Genomic DNA, 26,006 nt, shown 5'->3' with positions numbered 1-26,006 from the left:
GGTGCTGTTGGACAGTGAGCTGACTATGAGCCAGCAGTGCATCCTTGTAACAAAGAAGGCTGACATCTTCCTGGGCTACAAGTGTTGCCAGCATGTTGAGGAGAATTCATCTTTCTTCTCTACTCAGCCCTGGTGAGGCCACATGTGGAGTGCTGTGTCCCATTATAGACTGTCTGATACAAGAAATATATGGAAAGATGTGGAGTGAGTTCAGCAAAGGAGCACAAAGATGATTAAAGGACTGGAGCATATTTCCTGTGGGGAAAGGCTGATACTCTTTTTCATCTTCTAACAGGGTACAAATTGGTCCTCAGTCTTTTAGAACACTCTGAATGTTATATTTTAATTTTTCAGAAGATACCTTCCAGATTTAAAATTAGTAAGCCAGCAAACTTGTATTTTTCTCATGTAAAATTTATGAAGGTGAAAATGATATAGGAAGACTTGGTTGTTAATACTGTTGATGGGACTACAGACCGTTGGGACAAGAGTAGACAGTATGCCCTCAGAAGGATGTAAAAGGTAACAGTGTTTCATTGCAAGGAGATGCTGTCTGTGATAAAGTGAAGAGCTGTTGTTGAGATATTGCTTTTATTGTCTGTAATGGGTGTAAACCTGGGAAAATAAAAGGTAGGATTGCATGTTTTTTCAGTTGATTCTTACAAGTTGCAAAATTTTTAATAGTGTTTATAGTTACATACAAAATGTGATACAAAATTCATTTCATCTACTTAGAGCTACTTAAAACAAATAATGAAAATAGTTTTAAAAATCACAGCAGTTAAATGCCAGTGCATGTTACCTTACATACCATAATCCTTTTAGGATTCTGTACTTTAATCAGGCTCATTTTTTTTTGTTATTTGACCTGTTTGTAGGAAACAAAACATGGAACTAAAATTCAGAATGCTTCAATTACATCTGCTTTCCCTGCTGTCTGCCAATGGCATATACCACAAGATCATTTCTCCCCACCTTGTCTGCAGGCTCTCATGTCCACTTATGCAGCCAGTGCAGAGACTCACTTGAGATGAATTGTCATGGGAGTTACTTTTCCAACTCCTGAAAAGTATTATGCAATTCCAGAGATGCTGTATGGCTATTTTTAGTGTTGTGTAAGCAGAGGAATGGAGAGAGGATTTCTAGTACTGGGAAGAGTTGTTGAATGGAAGTGAAGCTAGAAGAATTTCTGGATAAAGGTTCGCCTTTATGAAGGAGCAGGAGTGATCACTTAGATTATCTTTTGTGAAGAGTTTTTTTTTTTTTGTTAAACCAGTTTATTCCAGACAGCAGCAGCCTTTGTTTTTTTCTTGATGATATGTTCAAGGCCAGGTTTAAGACATTTGTGAAGGAAATTATAATGTTCCACTGCATTAGCAGGAACAGTGCATGAGACATTATGTGAATTTCTAGGATATTGTCCTGGTTTTGTTAAAAAACAAGTTTATCTTCTAGTGAATTTGCCTGTCAGCTAAAGCTTTCATATTAGCTGCATTTTCCTGGAGAACCAGACATGTGTTTTGGTAAACATAGCAATGGAATGAGAAGTTATTGATAAGCATGGATGCACCTCTCAGGGGAGGGGCAACGAGAAACAGGTGACCAAGAAACTGACCAACTGTGTATAACATCCCATTCACGTGAATACTTCATATAAAAGTGGGAGATCACGAGGATCTTGCCCCTTTTTTCCTTTTTCCTTATGGCCGACATTAGGAGAGGATCTTGCTAGTCATCCCTGCGAACTGAGGCCTAGTGACGGACTGAATCCAGCTCCGGTTGGCTGCAGTGTGCAATCCAGGACTTTGGTTGCTGGCTCTGCAGTTGCTGAGACTTTCAAGATTGGTTTTGTATATTTTGTATTATTTTCTCTATTCTTATCAGTAGCATTAGTAAAACGTTTTTAATTTTTCCAACTCTCTTCTCTCTGTCCTTCTTTTCCTCCCGATCTCCTCCCTTAGTGGGAAGGGGGGAGAGGGAGCGGTAAAAGGGGGAAGGGGATGAGGAGAAGAGGTTAACAATACATCTGCCAGGTTTTATTGTCACCCCACAATCTAAACCCTCGACAGATATGAAGGAAGTCAGTTTAGATCATAAAAGTTCTAGTGTTTCATTTGGAGACTTGGGGTTTTTATTTTAAAGCTATCTCCGGCCTGATTGTTTCCAAGATATTATAAATGCCTGGCATGGGAAAAAAAAAAAAAAAGAAAAAAAAAGTCTAGGTCTGTCTTTGGCCTGGTTTCATCTGGGACAGAGTTAGTTTCTTCCTAGTAGCTAGTATAGTCCTGTGCTTTGGATTTAGTGTGAGAAGAATGTTGATGATACACTGATATTTTGGTTGTTGCCAAGCAGTGTTTGTATCAAGTCAAGAACTTTTCAGCAGGAAGTTTGCAGGTGCACAGGAAGTTGGGAGGGAACACAGCTGGAACAGCTGACCCAAGCTGGCCAAAGGGCTATTTGATATCATATGACATCATGGTCAGTGTATATTTTTTGGGAAGAAGAAGAAAGGGGGAATGTTTGGAGTGATGGCATTTGTCTTCACAAGTAACTGCTACACGTGATAGAGCCTGGCGATGGCTGAACACCTGCCTGCCCGTGGGAAGTGGTGAATGAATTCCTTGTTTTGCTTTCCTTGTTCTTGCGGCTTTTGCTTTACCTGTTAAACTGCCTTTGACTCAACCCATGAGTTTCCTCACTTTTACTCTTCCGATTCTCTCCTTCATCCCAATGGTGGCAAGGGAAGAGTGTGGAGTGGATGAGGGAGCAGCTGCGTGGTACTTAGCTGCTGACTGGGTTAAACCACGAGAGCCTTCTTGCCTCATCCTTTTGCTGTGTGACTTTTGGCAGGAGAACTGCTTCCTGGTTTATCACTGCAGCTGAGTGGGTTAATAAATGCAGCAGATTTTGTTTGTAGTGACTCTACAGTTACCCCATCTGTATTGAGTCCTGGTATGTGACCGCACTCTATTCCCATTTTTTATGTGTTATGCAGAGATACAGGCTGGACTAACAGATGCTTGCTAGGGTTCTGCACTGTGCTTAGCCTGTAAAGATCTAGTGCTTCACCAGTGGTTGGAAGCTATGGCTACATACTGCCAGTCTGCCTGTTTGGTGAAATTCTGGAGTGAAGGAGGGTGAAATCTGTAACTGACATGGTTGTGGTGGCAGGACTCCCTACTTTAGGACAAATGGTATGAGAATGAGCAAGCATACTCTGTTGTGTGGGCTTTATATATATATATATATATGTGTATATATATATATTTTAATATCTTTACTGCAAGAAATTACACAAATGTTATTAAAATGTGAGCAATTGCATTTGTTAAACCCAAGATGTATTCCTTAACACTGTTTCTGACAGTTTGTTCGATTGGATCTCCTTGATCTATGTATTTCATGCCCTGTTTATCAGCTAAATGCATGAAGGTTTTTAGCTTACAAATAAGATTTGCAGACAGAACTTTAATGTGAGATATTTTGGCTGTTGCATATTTTTTCCCAGCAATAATTAATGAAAGGTTGTGGATGGGATGTAAATTGTAATATAAGATGAAGCTTGAAGAATTACTTTGCTGAACTAATGTGAAAATAAGTAAATCCAAAAGTTCATGAATACTGGGTGTTTTCTGCTTTTGTACCATGTTGAATTCTGTCTGTGATACTACAGGAAAAAAAAAAAACACTAACTTGATTTATACTTTCGTTGTAGTGGGTGGTCTTTATGCTTAAAAAGTGTGGTTTTTAAACACTATATTGATTGCAAGTAGCGGGGGAGAGGGGGGAAAGCTTGCTGGGGAATGTTATTCTTATGTGAAAAAAGGTGGATTAATTATTACTTTCTACTAATTATGTTAATTTTGTGCACAGGCCTTGTGCTATACATTAAACTCTTAGTTACAATTACTAGTTTCTGACTTATAAGCATAATAGGAATTGACAGATTCAGGTATTTGTCTTGGATCTCAAAGTTGTTCCAGAATCTTGTTCTTCTGATCTTCAGGACTATATGTCCAGCCTAAATCTAGTATGGTTGGTATCTTCTTGTGGTTCTTACAGTGGATTAAGACATCTCTTTTCTTGGTGGAATTTACTGATTCAGGTGTTTATAAACACTGTTTAAATACCTCTTTGATCCTCATTTGGGGGGCAAAGCAAGCCAAGTAGATTTGTTAGACTTTTCTTGCCCCTGATCACTGACATAGTTCCATTATTACACCCAGTAAAGTTTTACGTTTCTGTTCTATTAATCTATGAGTGATTTTATTTGCCTCTTTTTCTGTGATGACTTAAAAAATAAAAATGTAGTAGGGCAGGGAAAATGGACTATACTCCTTAATGTTTGGTTTCTTAGTTTGGTAAGCACAAGCTAGACTAATGATAGTTAATGGTAGTTGTTTTAGTTCCCTTTTTTTTTCTAAAGTTTTGGAGTTGTCTCTAGACGTTTTTTCTTAGCCTTTTCGCAGAAGTCTTGACTGCTGATTCACACAGTGGCTTTATGCTTCCGTTTTCTCAGCATATTAGTTCTTTTTCTAAAACAGAGGCAATATCTTAAATTTTCCCAAATGCTTTTCAGATGACACAAGTAAGCTAGTTTAACAAGTAGTATTTCCAGTTGCTTTAAAGTTGTTCAAAAATAGTTTCTGTCACAAAAGGACCTTACTGACTCAATCGTTAAAAAAAAAAACAAACCCGGCCCAAGCTTTTTTGGATGTTGGTTAAGCATACTTGATGCAGTGTTCTTATTTCAGCTGCTAATGTGGCTCAAAGTGGATGACCGAGGTGCATTTGTTACAAATTTCTTCACTGTACATAATTCGGAACCAGCTATTCATTATTCTTTAGTATTCACTGCCTTATTTTTGAAGATCACTCTTCACAGAACTATAGAATCGAATTTTATATAATTGTATATTGGAATAATTATTGCATGCCATCTGAAACAAATGCTTTACAGGCTTCTCTCAGATCCCTAAAATAAGTAAAGTTTAATAACAGGCTTTTTTTCTTTGCTGCAAACTATTCTACTATCCACAACACAGCAAAACATTAAATTTGTCTGAATTTATGGGCTATGGAAGACATTCTTTTTTTGAAGTCACTTTGCAGCACTTGAATCAGACACCAGAACCTACTTGTGAGATGAAACTGAATGTTTTGACCAGTCTTATTAAATAAACTTACATGCGTTTGAGTGTTAATAGTATCAGGATAGCAGTATTTCAGCATCTTTTTCTTGGCTGCCTAGAGTTGTGCAGCTTTGCTTCATTAGGCAAACTGAGCCAAGTTAGCATTTTTGACACTTTGGTTAGGGAACGGCAGATATATTTTTTGAGTTTGTGCTGATGGGGAACGACAACTTAAAACAGTCAGTGATAAATTTTGGGCCTAATCTTTTGTTACCAAGAGAGCCTCTAAAAGCAGGGGAGTTGTGTTTGGCTCTGTGGCACTTGTGTCAGTAGGTTTACTTCTGGTAGCTGTGTTAATGCTGGTAGCACAACAGCTGTTTTATCAGTGTTAATGAACAGCAGTTGCTCCCTTGTGTGGTGTGTATGTAAGAGACGGCTTGCTAGCAGGGAAATAATGGCTTCCTCGTGTCTGTCCGTGAAATAGAAGTAGTTTCTTGCAAATGCTTTTATGGGTGCATACTACTGACTTTCATTCTGTTCAAATAATTTTTTGTTTGCTTTAGTTTAAAGGTAGTTCTATATTTCCAAAAGAGAGAAGTGTTCTAAAGTAAATCGCCGATCAGTGTTAACTATTTGCCTTAGAGGCTCCTTCAGTCTTTGTAAAGGCAGCTCTTGTTTGATGTCAAGCTGGAAGAATGTATCAAATACATTTCTCAAGAAGCCTCTTCAGTATCTTTATTAGTAACTTGATGGAATGGGATGTGTGCTTATTAAATTTGTAGATAGTACAAATCTGAATAGAGGTTGCAAGTGCTTTGTGGGACACAATATAGAAATGTCTCTCGCTGCTGGGTATAGCTTAGGTAAAGAACCTGAATAGCAGGAAAAAACCCCAAAACTAAACAACTTCAGTCAGACCTGGTAGAAGGAACCTTTCTAGGTGTAGGAAATGTTGCAGAATAATGTAATTTCAGTTGTTGGTGTAACTTAAGTTGGAAAGCAAGCAAGGAATGAGCTGATGTTTGGCAGTCCAACTGATCACGAGGGCTTTAAGCATAGTGAATAAATCCTGCCTCTGGCAGCAGAGTGGTTTTGCTGACGTCCTGTTCTCACTTTTTGTGATGTATTTTCGATTTACCAAAAATATCTTCCTGAGAATGAAAAGTATCCTAGAGCTATGGAATATTTGCCAGATCATCAAAACAGAACTCATGCTTGTAATGAAAATGTTTTTGTATTAAAATACATTATAGGATAAACTTGTTGGCCACACCAGAAAGATAGCATCTGTAAGAGTATTTACAAAGCCTGATAAAACATGGAATTGACAACTTAAAGCTGAGTAGGCTATGTACTCTAAAATGTAGTTTAAAGAAAATATGTTAATATTTGTCCTTTTCTGGTCTGCTTTTTGTTTCCCAGTTTAATTATGGCTGGGGTATTTGTGCCTATTAGAAGTTAGTGAGTAAGGTTTAACAGTGAAAATACTTGATTTTCCCATGTCTAATTGCCAGACCAATAGTATGTACAATCAGATGAGAGAACGGTTTTCTTCATGTTGCTGGTGTGGAGGTCAGTATTGTCAATAATTGCTTTTCTTGGTAGCCTTTAACTGTAAACCTGTGAAATTGGTCAGGTAGTGTTCTAACAACATATCTGTGCTTTTGTTACTGCTGCTCTTTTATCAAAACTAGCTGGAATAATTAGGTCTGAAAGAGTTATTCTTTAATGGGTTTATTGAAATTTACAGATGTTCTGCTGCTGACTTTGCACTCCGAGTGTCATGTAGTTTTGTCCCAGGCCTTTGTCTCTTAACACTTCACTGCTGCTCTGTAGGAAAGGAATTGACTCATCTGACTTGAGGAGCAGTATCAAAAACCTTTTTAGAGCTTTTAGTTGGAGAACTGAGAACATGGGAAAGACTTTAATCTGCTTTTAGAATATTATTTTTTCTGGAAGAAATATACACCCAGTATCAGTGAGCTGTGGACAAAGCTCTGTTAAAAACACCTTTCCAGTCCTCAGATACTTGGTAATCACCCCGTCTCACGTCAGCCCTTGATTTGTGTGCAAAAGGTAAAAGGTAAGAATGTTAGGGACTTCAGAATGAGCTCTTTTCATGGCAGTTTGATAAATAGAAGTATTAGTAAGCTTGACAAGTTTTCTAAAAAACAGTAAGATGAATTTATTAAGAAATCACGTTGTTAGTGCCCTTGTTGTCCCATAGCTAATAGCCTATTCACCAATAGCTTGGTAGTACTTTTTGGATTCTTTGTTATGTGTTTATTCAATACAAACCTGATCTCTCAATTTGTTTCTCAGACTGTAAGTGCCTTGATCTGAAGATTTTTTGTTGTTGTGCTGTCTTCTAGTACTGATACCTGTTTTGGTCCTTTCTGAAGATTTTGTAGTTTTCCTGCTTGGACATGAGAACTGTATCTGAGGGAAGGAGAAAAAAAATTCTTGCTGCAGCCTGCTCACTTTTAGTTTGATGTTTCTTAATTTAACATCTCTTGTATTGGTTCATTGGTTCATCTGTAAGCATAATACTCTTCTCTGTTTCTCTACCATCGCCAAACATGAGTAATCAGTAAAAGTTAACTTGGTTTCTGTTAGAAGCCATTTTTGTGGTGGTTCGGTGACTCTCTAACTTCTGACTTTTTGTTATTTTTTTTACTACTCTGACATAATTGGATTCTGTAGAAAATTTTTCTGGAATTTCTGTTGAGATTAATTCAGAAGAGAGTATTGGATGACTTCACAGTAGTTTATATGAAGATATTTGAGCGAGACATACCTTAAACTTGTCTCTATTGAATGATAGTACATTTTGTGCATGTTAACTTACAGTTTAACTGTGGTATTGGAGGTACATAAAAACCTAAGTATAAGCTCATGGCATAAAAAAGAACTGGCAGCTCAACTGAGAGGTGGAATTCAGTGCTTAGAAATATGTTAGACCTCTTTTTAGAAGCTGGAGCATTCTCCTCTGGCACTGAAGATCTGCAATAACCTAGTTCAGGCCAGAATACAACAATAATTATCAGTTATCAAGTTCAGGTACACAGCTCTTACTAATAGTTGTTCATGTTACAGCAGCCTTAGATGAAAGTGAACTATATCTGTGCTCACTGACTAACAGATCTGCATTCTGTTGTGCAGAGGTGTGGAATACCCATTTATTTGGGTCTCTCCATAAAATGCATGTAGGTGTTAATTATGTTTTCACAAGCTGAATTTCTAATAGTGTATGTATCATACTTAAAATATTTTTGAATTGTTGACGGTTTTGCAGTGTCTAGCTGCAGAGTGTGATTCAGATACCCTTATAATTCAGATAGTGTTTCATCCATTTCTTTCTGTGCTATAGTTCAGTTTTCAATAATACAGTTCATCCTCGGTGTTTTCCTACCTGTGGGGAGAACCAATTTTCAAACTAGAGAATTCTACTGGATTTTGACCCTTTCTGGACATGTAGGCTCTGTTTCCATTGATTCTAGAGATAATATGGGGTTTGTGATGGCCCTGAGCATGTAGCTGTTTCACAAGGAACATTCATATAGCCTCTGAGATTAACCTCTAGGGACTAACTAAAAAAGAATCAGTTTCTTCTAGGAAGCTAATGAAGTAGCTCCTGAAATCCATTCTAGACAATACCAGAAAGTATTTCAAGAAGCTAATTTTGCAACAGCTTTCTGGATCAGACCTTACACAAGAAGCTTCATCCCATTTTTAAGAGGAAATAGAGGGAGGTATGTTGCAGTTGTATTTTTGTGATACCTGTGGTATATTTGATTAGTGTGACACTTTGCTAATAAAAGCACAACTGCGATTCTATAAACGAGATGAGGTTATTTAGATTCTAAACCAGATCTGCCTGAGAAAATAATACCAGGAAATGGAGGGTAAGTAATGATCAAACACCAAGTGTAATCCTCTTGTAATATAAGCATCTGAAAAGTACTAATTTCTTGCTTTTTCGAATTACAGGGACTTGCCATGAGGTGCTGAAGCCTTGTTTCATTGATTCGGAGAGACTGGACCTAAATGGCGCAGCATGACTTTGCTCCAGCCTGGCTTAGTTTTCCTACTCCACCATCATCAACAAAGGTATGTTCTTTGTTGTTGTTTTGGACAGACACTCTCTTTATTAGAAAAGTCTAAATATCATAACCTCATTCGTAGTAAAATGACAAGTGTCTTTATGAATATGGTGGTAACAGATGATATCTAGCAAACCCTGCTGTCATGATTTAAGTAGTTGGACCTTGGTTGTTGAGCTCATACCTCGGTTAGATTTTTTTGCTTGAGCAGCTGAGTTCATGGTCAGAAGTGGGACCACATTATCAGAGCTGGTTTTGGATTGAGATTGCCTTCATCAGGAGTTTAAAATTATGTATTGTATTTTGTGCTAGAACTACCAAGACAGAAGCATGTGCTTGATGTCCCTCTGATGTTTCTCTGTGTATTATTCTATCATCCAAGTGATTAGAAAAATGCCATTAAAATAGACCTTCTGAAAGGGCTCTTCATTTGCTTGTTGTTAACTGGTGGAGTGTGTTGTGTTGAAATGGTTGTACATTTTCAGTCTGGTGGTTTCATCTGGATTAGTCTTCCTTTATACAATGGGGCAGTTAGCTCGGAAACGGGAATAGCAGTCTCTGAATCATTAGGATTTGTAAATATTCTAGGAAGTCAAGACTATGTCTGTCTCTTTTTTTTTTTTTTTTCTTTTTTTCCCCTGGCCAGTGCTTTTGCTCCTTCGTAATTTGTGTGAATGGAGAAATAGAGGCAGCACTGCGTTTTTCAAACTCCTGTCACCTATTTCTCTAATGGTAGACCTGTCTTCTTCACTGTAGTATTTTGAATGCAATATCCATATCTGCAACTATGAGAGTGGCATTGCCTTACTTTAATGTATTTATGTAAGTTTCTTGCTGTCTTTCCTGTCCATGGAAAATACTTAGCTTTTATAAACTCACAGAAATAAGCTTATGCCATTGTGAGATGAACAGTCAGCTGTCAGTGTTAGTTGTGTTCCCGTTGCTTTACTTCTATATGTCTACACACACACACATACGTGCGTGCGTTTTTTTTTTTTAGTCAGGTCGTTGAATGTACTTTTTCATATTGTGATATTTATCTTTCTTCTACACAGACCTAGCTAGCTTCTTTGTTTAGTAAAGTCTATCAGCAACTCTCTGTTCTGGGAACATCAGGCCTGTCTGTTCCAGGATGGTTCCCGCAATCTGTTTGTTTTCGTTCTAGATGATTTCTGGTATATTCAGTTATTTTGATCTGCTTTTTCCAATCTGATACATTTTCAATTGGAAAGGTAATCAGAGTTTAGTTTAATATGTTGTTATAATTACAAAACAATATTCACCACATATTTCAAGAATCTGCTGGAGGAGCTTTACCTGTATGGTTCACATGTCAATATAGCAGGACAAAAGCAAGTTCAAGAGCTGCTCCAGTACCACTTGACTATATCTGAGGTGTAAATTGTATTTGTCACCTCATTCCTGAATTGTAGGAAATTTCATTGCAGAGATACATTGTGGATCCTGATCTTTTCGATGATTCTTTTCCTCAAGGAGTTTAGACAGATTTTCTTTAATCTTTTCCAAAAACTCTGTAATTGTATACTTTCTCCATTGTAGTCTTTATGCTTCCAGTTCAGCTCATTTCCTTGTATTACCTCTTCCCTCAATGGTCATAATTCTGTGATATACAGCACACTTGGTTATTAAACACTTGAAAAGTCTTTTTGGTCTATTCAATGTGTAATAATTAATTTACAGAATAAGGCTTGTCCTGTCATTCCTCTATAAGACAGGTCTTAAGTGTTGTTGCCCCATGTCCCCTCCATTTCCTAGAAGAGCAGATAAGAAGGATAGAGTTGAAGAGGAAGGATGGGGTGAAGAAGGCAAGGTGTCTCATGTTTCATGCAGAATGTTGCTGAGGTGAGGCTATCATGTCAACAACATTTAGAGAACTAACTCTGCCCAGTCATTAATTCCCTGAAGAAGGACTTCTAGGAATTTCATCTTTGGGAGCTTGGTTTCCCACCTCAGTACTGAGTAGCTGAGGCTTTCCCTTAAATAAATAAAGGCTAGCATCAGAAATACCTGATGCCAGGAAGCTGGGATTGTGAATGGGCTTTTTTAATTTCACTGGTACAGGTTATAGCTTGCCTGAAATCCAACTCCCCTGTTGCTGGTGATTTCATCTTAAGAATGAAGTTTTATGTCATCTCCCTGTCACTTATATAGCAAAATTGACCTAAATAGCTGGGTATCCGTTGCTCAGTAGCTTTCGTTCAGGTCTGGAACTACTATATTTGCGTCAATGCAGTATTGTGGTTGGGCAGATGGAGATGGGAAGGTGTTGTGAATAGTGAAGCCATCCTGGGATACAGATGAAACTTTTCAGAAAGTAGTGCTGTAAAATGTGTATGAGAAGATTACAGACAGGCTAGTAAACTCAATTTTTGCAAGCTTAGTTTTGCTTCATGTTAATAAGACTTATTATACTTCAAAAAAATCTGTGTTGCTTACTTTCTTGGCTGGCCGAACCTAGTCAGATAATTTCTGCATTTCCAGTAATTGTCAGTAGACTTCCAGTTGGTTACAGAGCTTACTGTTATCTCTGCCACAAGAGGCTTGATAGATTGATACTTCCATCATGTGGAGAGAATGCAAACTGCATGATCTTTGGACACAGTTTAGAGACTTTAGATTCATTACATCGAGTACAACTCGGAACGCTTTATATAAAATGCTGTCAGTTATACTTTGTGAAAACGCGATTCTTCTTCAGAGTTCATACAAAATATAAAAGGTAAACTCCAAAGGCATTATTAGAGGCTTGTCATATGTAAATTAGCACATGAAGTTATCTTCTAAAATTTTATCTGTGATCAACAGATATGGAGCTTTCTGAATTTTTTGGCAGCTTATTCAGAATTTCTTTATAAGAATTTATTTCTTACTTAAATATTGAGATTCGTTATGATTTTTAACTAGTTAGGTCATTTGATACTTTCTTGTGGCTTTCTGTTTTTTCTCTCTCCAAGTTTGTCAAGGAAATAATTCACTTCTGAGGTCTCAAATTGAGAGAGAAATTCTTTTTCATTTGACTTACGTATGGTTGGTATGATAATTTGAAGTGTATTAGTACACTTTCGACTCTAGGTTTTGTTTGTATTTTGTAACTGTTTGCATTTGCCTTATTAAGTTAAAATCACAAGGCTAATAAACTGGGCCTTTTTTGGGTACAGTTGCGTCTGGTGGAACCGACTCCTTGCTTTCTACTGAATGCACATGTGCAGTCCCTCACCACCCTGCCCTTTCTTAACTTTCTTTGTTTTTCCTCTGCTGCAATGCATGTCACTTGTGTTGTTCTTCTGCCAAAACACAATAGGCCTTGGGTATTTTACCCTGTGTCACAAGCATGGTCCTCCTCAGTGCTGTTTCAGTCACCTGGAATGGAACATACAGCTTCCGCTTGGTTGGCATGGGAGCTGGTGATGTAGCTCTGGACGCGTGCATACTTGAGGACTGCTGCAGTATCTGTCATTCAGTCCTTTTAAAAATGTACTGTATATACCACAAATAATATGCGTGTTACAGTTCTGATAACTCAGTTTTGTTACTGATCAGATATATCAGGTCTACTATTTGTTCTCCTTTACAGTCATCACTGAACTTTGAGAAACATTCTGAAAATTTTTCGTGGACAGAGAATCGTTATGAAGCAAATCGCAGAAGACACAACTCTTCAGATGGGTTTGATCCGAACATTGGACGGCCTAATGGAGGTATAATTTAGCTTTCATGGGACATCTTGAATACATTTACATTATTGCTTTGTGGCACTCTGCCTAGAAAAAAAGGTTGCTTTGTCATGCCAAATTCTTATTCTGTAGTAAAATAGAGATAATGGAAAGAAAGGTAGACTGTGAGAGGATGCGATGACTAATGGTTGGTTAAAGTAGTGTAATTCCAGGTGTATTTCTCTCTTAAGAAGATTAAGAGTGTGCAGTTAATATTCCGGCCAATGACATATAAATGAACAGCCAGAAAGGGAGATGGACTTATCTTTATGTTGGACTACTATGCTCTTTCTCTGGCACTGGTTTGTAAGATTCTTCCCTGCTGCTTATGTGAAAGAAAGCCAGAGTTTACTATGCTATCACATCCCAGAGTAGAGAGTTGCTTACTTCTGTAACAATTTTACAAAAGTAGAATATTATTTTAAAACTATTTGCAATTACATTTCTACAAAATTTACAAATCTAAGGGCATTTTGGGAGAAAAGAGAAGAATGGTTGGCGTTCACATGGCAGAAATGGTACAGAAAATATAAACCATCGTGGAGGGTACCATGGTGGAGGTTCCCGCGCTCGTACCAGCACTTTCCACTCTGGAAAAGGCCAAGGACTGCATGAAAACAATGTACCTGATAATGAAACTGGGAAAAAGGAAGACAAAGAAGTTCCCAAACAGTTTGAGGCTGAGGATTTTGTAAGTTAATTGTAATTATAATAAACAAGGTTTCATTGTTTCTGCCATTTTGTCCATTACAAGCTACTTCATAAGATTTCAGCAGTTTCAGATCATCATAAAAGGGATCACCCTTCCCATAGGTAAGAGGGTGTTAGTCATTTGTCCACTAACTTGTTTCTCCCTTTATATCCAGTTTTTATCATTATATGTTTATTATTGTTACTTAAATGTTTAAGCAAAACTACAATTGAGTTTCAGTTTACTGTGGCATGTGTATGTATTAAATTCTACACAATTACCTTACTGGAAATCTACTAACAAAATGATCTTCCTGCCAATGGCCCTTTGAGATCCCATGCTTCAACCTGGAATTGTAGGATATAAAAGGATGGGTCATCTTCCTCTTTGAAGGACCACACATCACTGTTTTTCGCTTTCTCTGGACAGCTGACGTAATGGTATTGACTGCTGCCTGAGGTGTTTCATTGGAGGAGAGAAACAAGTCAGCACTGATCTATTAGGGTCACAGGGGGAAATATCTTCATTTAAAATTATTTGACAGCAGGGGTCCTACTGCCAGTATTATTGTGTTTCTCTGTTTCATTGGTCCCAGAACTCAATACGTGTTTTTTTAATAATGATAAAACTTGCTTTCAGCCATCTTTGAACCCTGAATATGAGAGGGAACCAAACCAGAATAAATCTTTAGCTGCAGGTGTGTGGGGTGAGTATTTTTGATGTTTTTGAGTCTAAAAATGTAGCAGAGATCTGAAGTTGTTTTATTTGAAACACAGAATTTTATTTAGAATTATAAAGGTATAGATTGAAATTGATGAAACTTCAATATTACTACAATGTAAACTTGTTTTTTTTAAGAGAGGTAACATGTCTATTTGAATATCCATCTATTGGTCTGTAGATGCAGCCACAACTAGGATTCTTTCCAAGAACACATATACATCTTTTTTTGTAAAGACGTCCAGAATTTATCTTCATATTTATTTTCAAGAGCAAGCTGGTTTAACTAAAATGGGGTTAATTTTCTTCATGCAGTTAGCAACTGTTCTTTTTTGCAGGTAGCATTGTTTGGATTTAGTTTGATAAGATAACACCCCAGGACAGAATCAGTGTTTTTCTTTGCTATTGGAAACTTTGTTTCATAATAGAAAAACTGAAATTAAGTCTGTTCTTACTCACTTAGAAAGGAAACAATTATTCAGGAAAGGAGGAATGTTAGCATCCCCTTATATATCTGTTAAAATGTATGCTTCTATTTTACTGCCTTTTATGTTGTGCATGTGTGATGGGAACATGCGAGTAATACGAAAGGTCTTTTCATAAAGTTTAATGAGAACTAAGTACACACTTATTACAAGTGTTGTGTAACATCTACTGACTAAACAAAGCTAAAGCCACTTATACTTTTAAGGTAGATTTTTTTAATATGAAGGATGTGATGACTCTGCCTGTGAAGTAGAAATGCTTGCAAAGAGAGATTATTTTGGAAGAGGCTGTTAATGCAGAGTTAGAATGCATGTGCAAAAAATTGAAGTGGTAATTTTTACTTTTTGAGAATTTTAGAGCTGTTTTCAATAGGTGTTCTTTAAAACTGTCAAATGTCAGTTACGTAGCATGACAGCTGACTGTATGTCTCTTAATTAGTGCTCTCTTGAACGTGAAAATGTTGTAAACTTAATTTGTTCTCTTATGCCCACCTGAGGCATAGAGATAGATAGACTGGTCATTGCTGTGGCCTAGAGTAGTACGCATCTGTTGTCTTGTGTTTATGGAGACTCAGTTTGCAGCGTTTGGCTCTAAACTGACCTGTTGATAAATATATCAGTAATTATTCTTTTAGTAAACTCAAAGGGAAATATGAAAACCATAATCTGTTTTCAATATTAGGTAACTATCAACAACTAATAGTATTTGGATTTTAGATTTGCAAACAAGAGCTGTGTAGCTAGCTTATTTGAGGAATATCTTTACTTTTCAAAAGTAAAAATTCCTGCATTGCCAAGTGAAATGTTTTACAAATGGTGGTTGTAGAAAATGGAACAGAACCTGTGTTTATCCAGGTTTGTACAGTGTGTTATTTGTGGAACAAATACTAGAGTAAGTTCCTGATGTATACCAACTTGCTCTGGACCATGCACCCTATGAACAAGAAACTTAAGATTATATACAAACACACGCACACACACACAGACACATATGTATGTGCGTGTGTGTATATATATATATATTTATATATGTACACTTATTTTTTTTCCAGAGTACCCTTTGAATCCTAAATCTAGATCTCCAAGAATGCTGGTAATTAAAAAGGGCAGTACAAAAGAGCTGCAGATATCTGGATTCCCAGTAGTAGGAAGTCTTCATTCGCAGCCAGTAAGGAATGGAACTGGCACGAGTGTTTATAAAGGATTAGTCCCTAAACCTGTCACTCCACCTGCAAAGGTGAGTCCTAGATACCAGTGATAAGAACAATATGCTGAAAAAAATCATGCTGTAATTCTGAATGTGCTTATTTCACCCCTGAGAGTGCTGTTCTTAGAGTATTATGCTTTCTACTCTTCCTCAGTGCAGTACACCCCGAAAGTGAAAACAACTTTTTCTCATTTTACTTTTTAAGCTATACTGTGATTGGATCTCTGTTTTACGTTTTGTGAGAAGTGCAAGAGCTGTCCAAGTGAGAGAAAAAAGGAAGTTTTTTAACTTAGGGTACAGCAGTGCCTTTCATATTTATATTTTAACAGAAAAATAGATACCTAGTAGAGAGATACAGTTGACATAAAAATAACTTCAGAATTTGTCCCAAGTATTGATAGAGATGATGTTGCAACTTACTAGGGTCTTTCTGGTTCCTTTCCAAGGGTGACTTCCCATTTTAATTTTTGGATTTTTGTTTTAGGAATTCTTCTGTGCTCTTGATGGAGTGGTTCTTAACTCTCTTAGCATTCTACATTAAAAACACTTCTTTCAGCTGTTGAGTACTTTCTTGTTTTGATTCTTAATACTTCAAATATGATGGTCTTAATTGTTTTGAAATTTTCATCTTTGTATTAAAAGTGTAAACAGTATTTGTGAGCAGATGAATTGCTCATAAACTGTCTCTTATCCACAGGGAAACAGGTGTTCGAACAAAATCATGGTTGTAGTTATAGTTTGCTTTTGCTTAATCATTTTTCTAAAGATTTCTGAAAACAATCTTATTGTTGTTCACGACTCTTTACATTTTGTTTTAGCCTACACAGTGGAAATGCCAAGCAAAAGAAAACAAACTTGGGAATCCATTTTCTCATGAATCTGCGAATGGTGTTGGCAATTTCAGTCCTTTCAAATCAACTGCCAAGGCATTTACTGTATCTCAGAATTCAGTGAGAGAGGTAAAGCCATGTCTGTAGTTTTTATCAAATCTGTAAAATGTGTAATTTGTTTTGATAAGTGGATCAGTAAATTTTATGCAGAATTGTATTAAATCAACTTATCTTTAAGTTAATGTGTGTGAAGGCATATCTCTGGCATTTAGGTACTGCATAGCTGCTTTTTAGGCTTGGTTTGGAGTAAAAATAGTGCATTGGGAAGTATAATCTGGTAGGTTTAAACTTTGAAACTGCTAATGATATGTTACACTTCAGAAGGTCCACTGTTCTGTAGCAGTACTCCATAAACCTGCATCTCTGGGTTTACATGTAGGAACTATATATACTGAAATATAAATATCTTCTGTCTGCTTTTGACTGTGGATGCAGGTGAAATCTGAAACTACAGCTGCCGAGGGGTCCTTCTGTCTTTTTCTCGGAGTCTTCTTAAATGAATAAACATCTAATATTATTTCCTTTTCTTACTCCCTACATTAGTGTAATCGATCAAATTCTTCATCCCCTGTTGACAAAGTTGGTCAGCCTCGTTTAACAAAATTAACAAGAATGCGGAATGATAAGAAGAGTGAATTTTTGAAAGCATTGAAACGAGATAGAGTGGAAGAAGAACATGAAGATGAGAATCATGCTGGCCAAGAGAAGGTAGTTTTGTTCACTCCTGTTGTAGATCCAGCACTAGCAGTTTTCAGGTGGACCATAAACTACTTATTTGGTGGTAAACAGTTGTTTACATGATTTTGATTAAATGGTCTTGGATCTCTTAATGAAGGAAGGGAATTACATGTTGATGAATTTGAAACAGTTATTCCAAGTACTACTCTTTCTCCAGTGCTTCTTAGTTGTTTGTTTTCTTAGCGCAGTATATGTTCATACGTGTTAATAACTCAGGTACCTCTGCGTCTTCAGCAACAACCAAAAAATTAAGCTTACTACATTAATCTAATCTTTGTGGAGGGCAGTGTTTCATACTTTGGCTGTTCGTTATACTACAAAACAATGGAAAAACTTTGTTCTGTTTCCTCAAACTATTTCCTTTCTAATTAGAGTGTTTAGATAGCCAGAAGTTCTCTGTTCTCGGTCTAGTCATAGAAACAGTAGTTCAATTTATGCTTATATAAAGAACCTGATTTTACTTTTTAATTGAGAACCAGAAGGCCTATACTCTCTGTACATAATATGTGTCAGGTTTCTTTCAGTCTGAGTCTGTTTGTGCAGTACTTGGCTGGCACCAAAGAATATTTGGTTCAGTGCTACCAGCCACCAACAAGTCATAAGTGTAGCTGTTATGCATAGGCCAAATGATAAGTATTGTGTTATTCAGGATTAGGTGATTACAAGCCTGTTTACTGTAAATGAGTGGCTTGAAGTGTTTTAACAAAACCAAAACCCACCATAAATTATGAATCAGACAGATGACATGTCTTGATGAACGTTTATTTGGATTCAGAGACTTTGAAACAGTGCCTGTGTGCATTGCTCATAAAAGTAAGATGACTTTTCTGATCCTATTCCAGGCCGTTATGACACTGTACATCTTAGCTCTATGTATGGGTTAAGAAAGGTCTGCATCTCTCCATTAGGTGTTCTGTGGCTGAGCATCTTGAGATGGGTGTTGGGGGTTGGTGTTCGTGTGTGTTTAAGAAATACACAAAGATTTTGATTTAAGATTAAAAAGATATTTGGAAACACTGTCTTGAGCTTCAAAATTCTGAAAATAGTACACGAATTTGGTGGAGGGGTTTCTGTTCCTAAAATTGTCTTGAGTTCATGATGTCTTTGTGATACATATATCAAATGCATTTGGTTGTCCCATTGTACTTTAGCTGAGTTTTCAGAAGCAAGTGTATGTAAAAAATAAAAGGCTTTTAGTAGTGGAACTTGTAATGTCCTTGGACAGGTGTATGTAAGATGTAGTCTGAAATAGGTGTTGGTAAGTGCGTGCTTCCTTTTCCCTGTAATTGCTGTGTCACTAACAAGTGTGAAAAGATGTTCAATGAATCATGTATCTAATGGTTATCTTACTTCCAGTGTTCATTTCGATGATCATCAGTAGAAGACATGGTGTGCAACTGGGTGTATAGGGAAATAACTGCACAACAGTTTTTTATAACACGATCCTGTTGATGGAATTTTAAGACCTTCAGTAACAGAGTTCACCTCTGAAATAACAAGGCAAATGAGGTCAGCAGATGAATCATGCTTGGAAGAAGCTATCTTGCCCTATATATTAAAATTATTTAATATTTTTATGAATTTTGTTTGATAATCTGAGATGCATTCTTCAAGCCTGTGATTTAACAGCTGAATGTGTGTTTACTGACATACTTGTTCTTAAGAAATTCTTGCTGAGCATTTAAAAATTTCTGGAAGTGTATAGCACTGTGAGTGAGAGGGAAATGATGATGATGGTTTTGATCCTGGATTCTGTAGAATGGTTTCCTACAAGTGCAGAAGGGCTGATTGAGCGATTGCCTCCTGCCATGGAAAATGCTGTTGTATCCCCAGTTTAGGGATTTTTGTTGTCAAAAGGGTGTTAACTAGTTAATGATAATACTCTAATATTTGTTTTTACAGTTGGTAAGACTTGTGAGTCTATTTGGCTCATTAGTAAATAAGAATTATGGGTTGCTGAATGAGTAGAATAAAAAGAAATATCTCTGGTTTGTAGGATTGCAGAGCTTTTAATATTTAGAGTGAACCTGAACAGCCTGCTTTCTAAATAAACTTTCTTCCTAGTTCTTATTTCATGGCTTTAAGGTGCAGTGGCTGTTAATGACAACCTGAGAAGCTTGTGGTGAGTGCGTGTGTACAGGGGAAACTATTGTCTGAATTTAAAGAGCAGTATCCAGTCTTTCTGAACTTGCAGCAGCCTAATTTGCTGATTGAGGTATAGGTGCTGTGACCTGCCCCTTAAACTGAGTGAACTTGAGAACTCTTACACTTTCGGGCTTCTGCTGACACACATAGCTCTGGTAATTGATTAGGAACATTGTTTGTAAGTTCAGCAGATAACCTGTTATTTCTGTAAGTATGAAAGACAGCTTAATTAAATTTGAATTTTAAGATATGTTTGAGGCAGAGTATGGAAGGTGCTTTCTACATTACTTGATCAGTGGTATAACTTAAGATTTCTGTAATATCCAGGTGTTGCAAACTGTAGAAGTATGAACAGAATTACTCCTGAAGCAGCATAGTGTCTTCATTTAAACTTAATTTATATTAAACAGAATCACTGAATTCAAGCACTTGCAGACATTTGCTTGTGAATGGAAGTGACTTTTACCTTTGTAATACATAATTATTTTTAACAGGATGATGGGTCCTTTAACTTGCGTAACAGCAACAGTCCTCATCACGAGAGAGACATAAACCTAAACTTTGAAAATGAAATTCCGCAGGAGAACGGCAATGCTTCAGTTACATCTCAACAGATCATTCGATCTTCAGCTTTCCCTCAGGCAGATGTTCTTTCAAGCTCACTTGAAGCAGAGCATAGGTATGTACTTTATATAATACAAGGAATGTTCCTTTGTGGTATGTGAGCATATAATAAATTCTTGCTAGTTTCAGAAGTCAGAATGTGAAAACTGAGAACACATAGAATATTTAATAAGTAGTGTTTAACTTTTAGACATGTACTAATCTAACATGAAATATACTTAGATTTGCTTCACTAAAAATGTATTGTATTTCCTTATAAAGAAGTAAAGCAAACTGTAGTGAATTCATCCCTCTGATTTTGGCCTGCATGTCTAGGAGGAGCAGTGCATGTCTTTGCTGTTTGTATTAATAAGGCTTTAAATGATACATTTTATGTAAAACTCTAGCAAGTTTTTCCTCATTTTTAAAGTAACTGTTTCTGTAGTGGATTAGCTGATGCATTCAGTGATATCTCTGGAAACAGAGAAAGTAGCTTCAAAAAAAGGATTGAAACAGTTCCAGTATCTCACAAAAGTAACTGAAGTAGCAACTGGTAGCCGTGAGAATGATGCTGCTGGGAAATCACAACTTAGTCTGGAGGTGAACTTGTTGTGAGCTCTGTCAGATTATTACTGTTTCTGGCAACTACAGACCTACAGTGATAGATTAGATGTGTGTGAATAGCCTTCATAGGGTTTCTGGGCAAGTATCTTTCCTTCGTGGCATCTTAGAGATGCTGTGTCTCCATACTGTCCCAGCCCTTTGGCTGTGACCTTTGCATGCATGTAGACAGATGTCATGGTAAGCCTTCTTGTGGTAAAGTGGACTTGAAGTGACCAGCTTAACTCATGCATACCTAGTAAGAGTATAGGCGTATCTTGGACAAACTATGTCTTGGGCTTCCATTCTGCTGCGTAGGTTTCTAACATGCAGCCATCCTGTTGGTGTCAAGTCCGCTAATCTGATGTTTAATTTTTTTTACGTATTTCACACTTTTAGCTATTCTAGAACCCTGCTGTCACTTTAAAGGGACATCTGTCCTGCTAACTTTAGACACAATGTTGCTTAAAAGTTAATTAGCTGTTGCCCTGAATTTTATTTACATTAGCAGGAGCTCTGTAACTGTTTATTGTACATAATATTGTTAACATTTTGCTTGCAGTAAAACTTTTGAACTCGAATTACATTTGCCAAAAATATTACTAAAATTGAACTGCATTGGGCATTGTGAGGCTTTTTCTGTATGTCTATAGAAATGCACATACTCTCTTAAAAGATAATTTTGGATTACTTGCTTTTTTATTTCTGCTGCTTCCTGAGGATTTAATTGGTCCTGGCTGATGCATTGTCCAGTTTGGTCCAGCTACTACAGAGGATGTAATTACCATTTCTGTTGATGTCCTGTTAACTTTTTATAAACAGAGCAGTGTTCTTTTCCCCTTCTCCTTCTATATTCCCCTTCTGGATAGACTGGAAAAATGGGCTGATTCCAATGGTATGAAGTTCAATAAGGCCAAGTGCCGGGTGCTGCACTTTGGTCACAACAGCGCCCTGCAGCGCTACAGGCTGGGCGCAGAGTGGCTGGAGAGCAGTCAGACAAAAGAGACCGGGGGGTACTAGTTGACAGGAAGCTCAACATGAGCCATCAGTGTGCCCAGGTGGCCAAGAAGGCCAGTGGTATCCTGTCCTGTATCAAAAATAGCGTGGTCAGCAGGACAAGGGAAGTGATCCTTCCCCTGTACTCTGCATTGGTGAGGCCACACCTGGAGTATTGTGTTCAGTTCTGGGCCCCTCAGTTCTGGAAAGACACTGAAGTGCTGGAGCGGGTCCAGAGAAAAGCAACACGACTGGTGAAGGGACTTGAACATAAGACCTATGGGGAGAGGCTGAGGGAGCTGGGGTTGTTTAGTCTGGAGAAGAGGAGGCTTAGAGGTGACCTCATCACTCTCTATAACTACCTGAAGGGAAGGTATAGCCAGGTGGGGATTGGTCTCTTCTCCCAGGCAGTCAGCAATAGGACAAGGGGGCATGGGCTTAAACTCTGCCAGGGGAAATTTAGGCTGGATATTAGAAAGAAATTATTTACAGAGAGAGTGGTCAGGCAATGGAATGGCCTGCCCAGGGAGGTGGTGGACTCGCTGTCCCTGGAGGTTTTTAAACTCAGATTGGACATGGCACTTAGTGCCATGATCTAATAAATGGACTAGAGTTGGACCAAGGGTTGGACTCGATGATCTCTGAGGTCTTTTCCAACCCCGTCGATTCTGTGATTCTGTGATAATTCCAGGCTTTTATTAAGGTTTTAACAACAGTCATTGGTCAGCTGCTGGTTCGCCTAGTGCACAGCCATTGTATTGGGACCTAGAGTTCTTTGTGGGGAGGGTTATGTTGAAGGGCAATTTTTGCTGATATCTGGCTGAAGGAAGTATCCCTCATGTGACATAAGCTGTGAGTTCATCTTAATTCCTTGTTTGAATATAATATATTCACAGTTCTTCAGCTCCAAGTGTCAGTTTCTCATGTCGGTTTTGGCATATACTTTATAAACGTCTTTATTTTTTGTGAAATAGCTTTAATCTCCTTTAACATTTAAGGTCAACAGATGCATGATTTATCCTGAAGAAGGTGCTAATCCTTTTGGCAAAACTTTGCAGCAAGAGAACTTACTGTCTTCATTGTTAAATGTCACAGTGTCTTCACCCTCAGATATCCCCGGTTTTCACAGCATCTTCACATATCAGACTACTTTCTTTCTGTTCTTGTTTCTTTTTCTCCCCTCATCCCAAAACTCACTCCTAGTTGTAGCCTGTGTGTGCTGAAGTATCAGCATCTGCTGATGGGTGAGACTCGGTTGCAAAGAAGCCTATCGTAGCTCTGATATTTGCATGTGCTAGAAAAAAAGAAATTATGTGACACCATTGCATCATGGATTGGTTTCTATGGAGGGAGACCACCAGTATTCCCCATGGCTGCTCTGTTATCCAGGAAAAACTGCAGAATTCCTCAGCACGAGTCTTTGTCTCTTCATAGTGTTTTTAGGAGGGTACACTGCTGCTCCACCAGAGCAGTTACGCAAAGGAAATACATACCCTACTTTTCCACCTGGCCCAGTGTTCTTTGAAGGTACCATTTTTACAACATGTAGTGGTAAAACAGGGTCATCTGTAAAGGACCTAAGAGCTTTGCAACTTCTGTGCTTTATACAACTTTTTGTAAGGCTTTTAACTACTTTTATGTAAGAGTTTGTTTAAAAAATATAGACTGATTAATCCATTTGTTACAGATCTTTACATATATACGCAGGCAGAGCTTGAGATGTTTGAGTGTGCATAGCAAATTCCGTAATGATGTCATTTTTAATTTAAAGGTTGTTAAAGGAGATGGGCTGGCAGGAAGACAGTGAAAATGATGAAACCTGTGCTCCACTAACAGAGGATGAGATGAGGGAGTTCCGAGTCATCACTGAACAGGTAATGGCAAGTTAATGTTCATTATCAACTTGTAACTGGCTACCTTAAATGCGTGCCATTGAGGAGGATCTGCAGTACTTGTGATGGTAAGGGACAGTAATTCTGATGGTCAGGGATGTTGCCATTTCGGTACCATTTCAGTATTATGCTTTTGGAAGAAGGGTTGCATCGAAAAGAAAGGGGACCAGTGCTTATTGTAGGTAAGGTCTATTCTCAAAATATCAAGGGAAAGGTAAGGGAGTGCTTCTGAGTAGTTTAAGCGTTTCTGGTAGGAGAATGGCACAGGTTTTCCACTTCTGCAGCTTAGCCTGTGGAAAGGCAATATTCTTTCAAGGTTTTTGTGCAGGTTCCTTGATTCTACAGAATCTGAATTTTCTCTTTTGGAAATGGAAAGACATTTAATTCACTAGTGACAAAGTCAGAAAAGGCAATCTAGACTTGATTTTTTTTTTTTTTTTTTTTTTTTTTTAACATTAGGAGTATTTTATATACCTGAAAAGGTCACTGAGAAGGATCTGGATGGGAGAATCTTGTGCATTGTTAAATCTGAACATTGGATATTTCGACAAGTCTAGCCACACATACATTAATTAGAGTGTTTGGAATATTCAACTCTTAAATGCTTGGCTTATTGCGCATCTTCTGCGCTACATGCGGAAATGCAGTAATTCCTTTCTTGTAGAATCAGTTGTTTCCTTTCTCACCAGTATCATTGACTTTCCAGCTGTAGCAGGTAGACAGATTGGGATACCCATTCCTCCCTGCTCCTCTTTTAGACTCCCTCATTATTGCAGACCTTGCCTAGATGTTTTTGAAGCACTGTGGAACCAAGGGACTGCATCACAGGAGAGACCATGTGGGAGGAGGGATCACTGGGGCAAGGTATCTGAGGATGTGGGTGAGAAGAGGGTGGGCTCCTGTTGACTGCAGGAGCTCAGCACGGTTGGAGGGGCTTGGATGGAGGTGGCTGACCCAGAAGTGAAGGCTCTCAGGAGAGTTTTGCTTTGTGTGTATATAGGAAAAAGTTTTTCAGATCTAATGTAGCAACAGATTGTTGTGTTTAGCTTTTTCTTTCTCTAAATACCTCCTGTTTTCTCATTTCAGTTACAAAAAAATGGCCTTCGGAAAAATGGCATTTTGAAAAATGGCCTCATTTGTGATTTTAAGTTTAGCCCCTGGAAAAACAGCACTTTCAAACCTGCTCTGGAGAATGAGGATTCTGAGACAAGCAGCACTGATACGTCAGATGATGATGATGTGTGAAGACTTCCGTAACATCTGTAGAAGCCTGTTTTGATCTCATGAAAATTTGGGGATGTATTGTCCAAAAAAAAAAGAATTCTAATATATGTAGTAACATACCCACTAGAGAACGAATGATGGGACTTTTCTCTGAAGAAACCAAGGAATGTTGTGTTGGGTGTGTTGAACATTGCTATGATTTCTTTGTATACGAATGTGGTAGAATGAGGACTTGAGTTGACCCAGCATTGACTTTCTTCATCACTGAAGCATTTCTGACTAGCAATGTGAAAATGTAACAAATCAGACTTTCTCATTTAATAATAAAAACAACGAATTGTGTAATGTCTTGCAAAGCTTCTGTCTTAAAATGGCCAAGTCTATAAGGAAAAAAAGGGCAGCTTGACACAGTGTTTTGCTTGCCAAGTAATTTATTTCTTACAATGGAAACCCTTGAGTCCACTTTGTATGCAAAAAGGGCAATCAATGTAGCATGTTGGCTAAAATGAGCAAAGTGCACTAAAACTCTTCTTTAATTGAGCTGTTGTATTGTTCTACTTCTTCCACCCATAACTGCTCTTTAGCCATTTGTAGTGTAGTCATTGTTATTAATGGCAAAAGACCCTGATGTTACAGTTCCAGGTTTCCAGAACTAACCTTTAAATTGAAAGCTTTATAGGGTATTGCAAGACCCAGTATTCTCACAGTCAACACATTTCTTATGGGAAACTACGCACTTTGATTCTACTAATCACATGCAGAAAAATAATTACACTGACTGGATTTGTCCACAACATGGAAAATAAACTGATTTACAGAGTATTGTCTCAGTGCATAGCATCGAGG

General features: G+C 37.7%; 1 protein-coding gene across 2 annotated transcripts in view; it reads left to right on the top strand.

The window, feature by feature from the left end:
* GPBP1 (GC-rich promoter binding protein 1) overlaps positions 1–25,226 on the top strand; it is a 33,850-nt gene extending 8,624 nt beyond the window's left edge. For both annotated transcript variants that reach the window (XM_082075512.1, XM_082075513.1), the window contains exons 4-13: positions 9,123–9,242; positions 12,831–12,954; positions 13,437–13,660; positions 14,300–14,366; positions 15,918–16,102; positions 16,891–17,031; positions 17,506–17,670; positions 20,340–20,524; positions 23,816–23,918; positions 25,023–25,226. In XM_082075512.1, the coding sequence (XP_081931638.1) occupies positions 9,180–9,242; positions 12,831–12,954; positions 13,437–13,660; positions 14,300–14,366; positions 15,918–16,102; positions 16,891–17,031; positions 17,506–17,670; positions 20,340–20,524; positions 23,816–23,918; positions 25,023–25,181 (1,416 nt within the window). In that variant the 5' untranslated portion in view covers positions 9,123–9,179 and the 3' untranslated portion in view covers positions 25,182–25,226. The remainder of the gene's footprint in view (positions 1–9,122; positions 9,243–12,830; positions 12,955–13,436; positions 13,661–14,299; positions 14,367–15,917; positions 16,103–16,890; positions 17,032–17,505; positions 17,671–20,339; positions 20,525–23,815; positions 23,919–25,022) is intronic.
* The last annotated feature ends 780 nt before the right edge of the window (positions 25,227–26,006 follow it).

The sequence above is a fragment of the Streptopelia decaocto genome (assembly GCF_964273445.1).
Source record: "Streptopelia decaocto genome assembly, chromosome: Z".
Taxonomy (NCBI): Eukaryota; Metazoa; Chordata; class Aves; order Columbiformes; family Columbidae; genus Streptopelia; species Streptopelia decaocto.
Note: the sequence above shows the minus strand (reverse complement) of the source record. Positions and strands in the feature narration are given on the sequence as shown.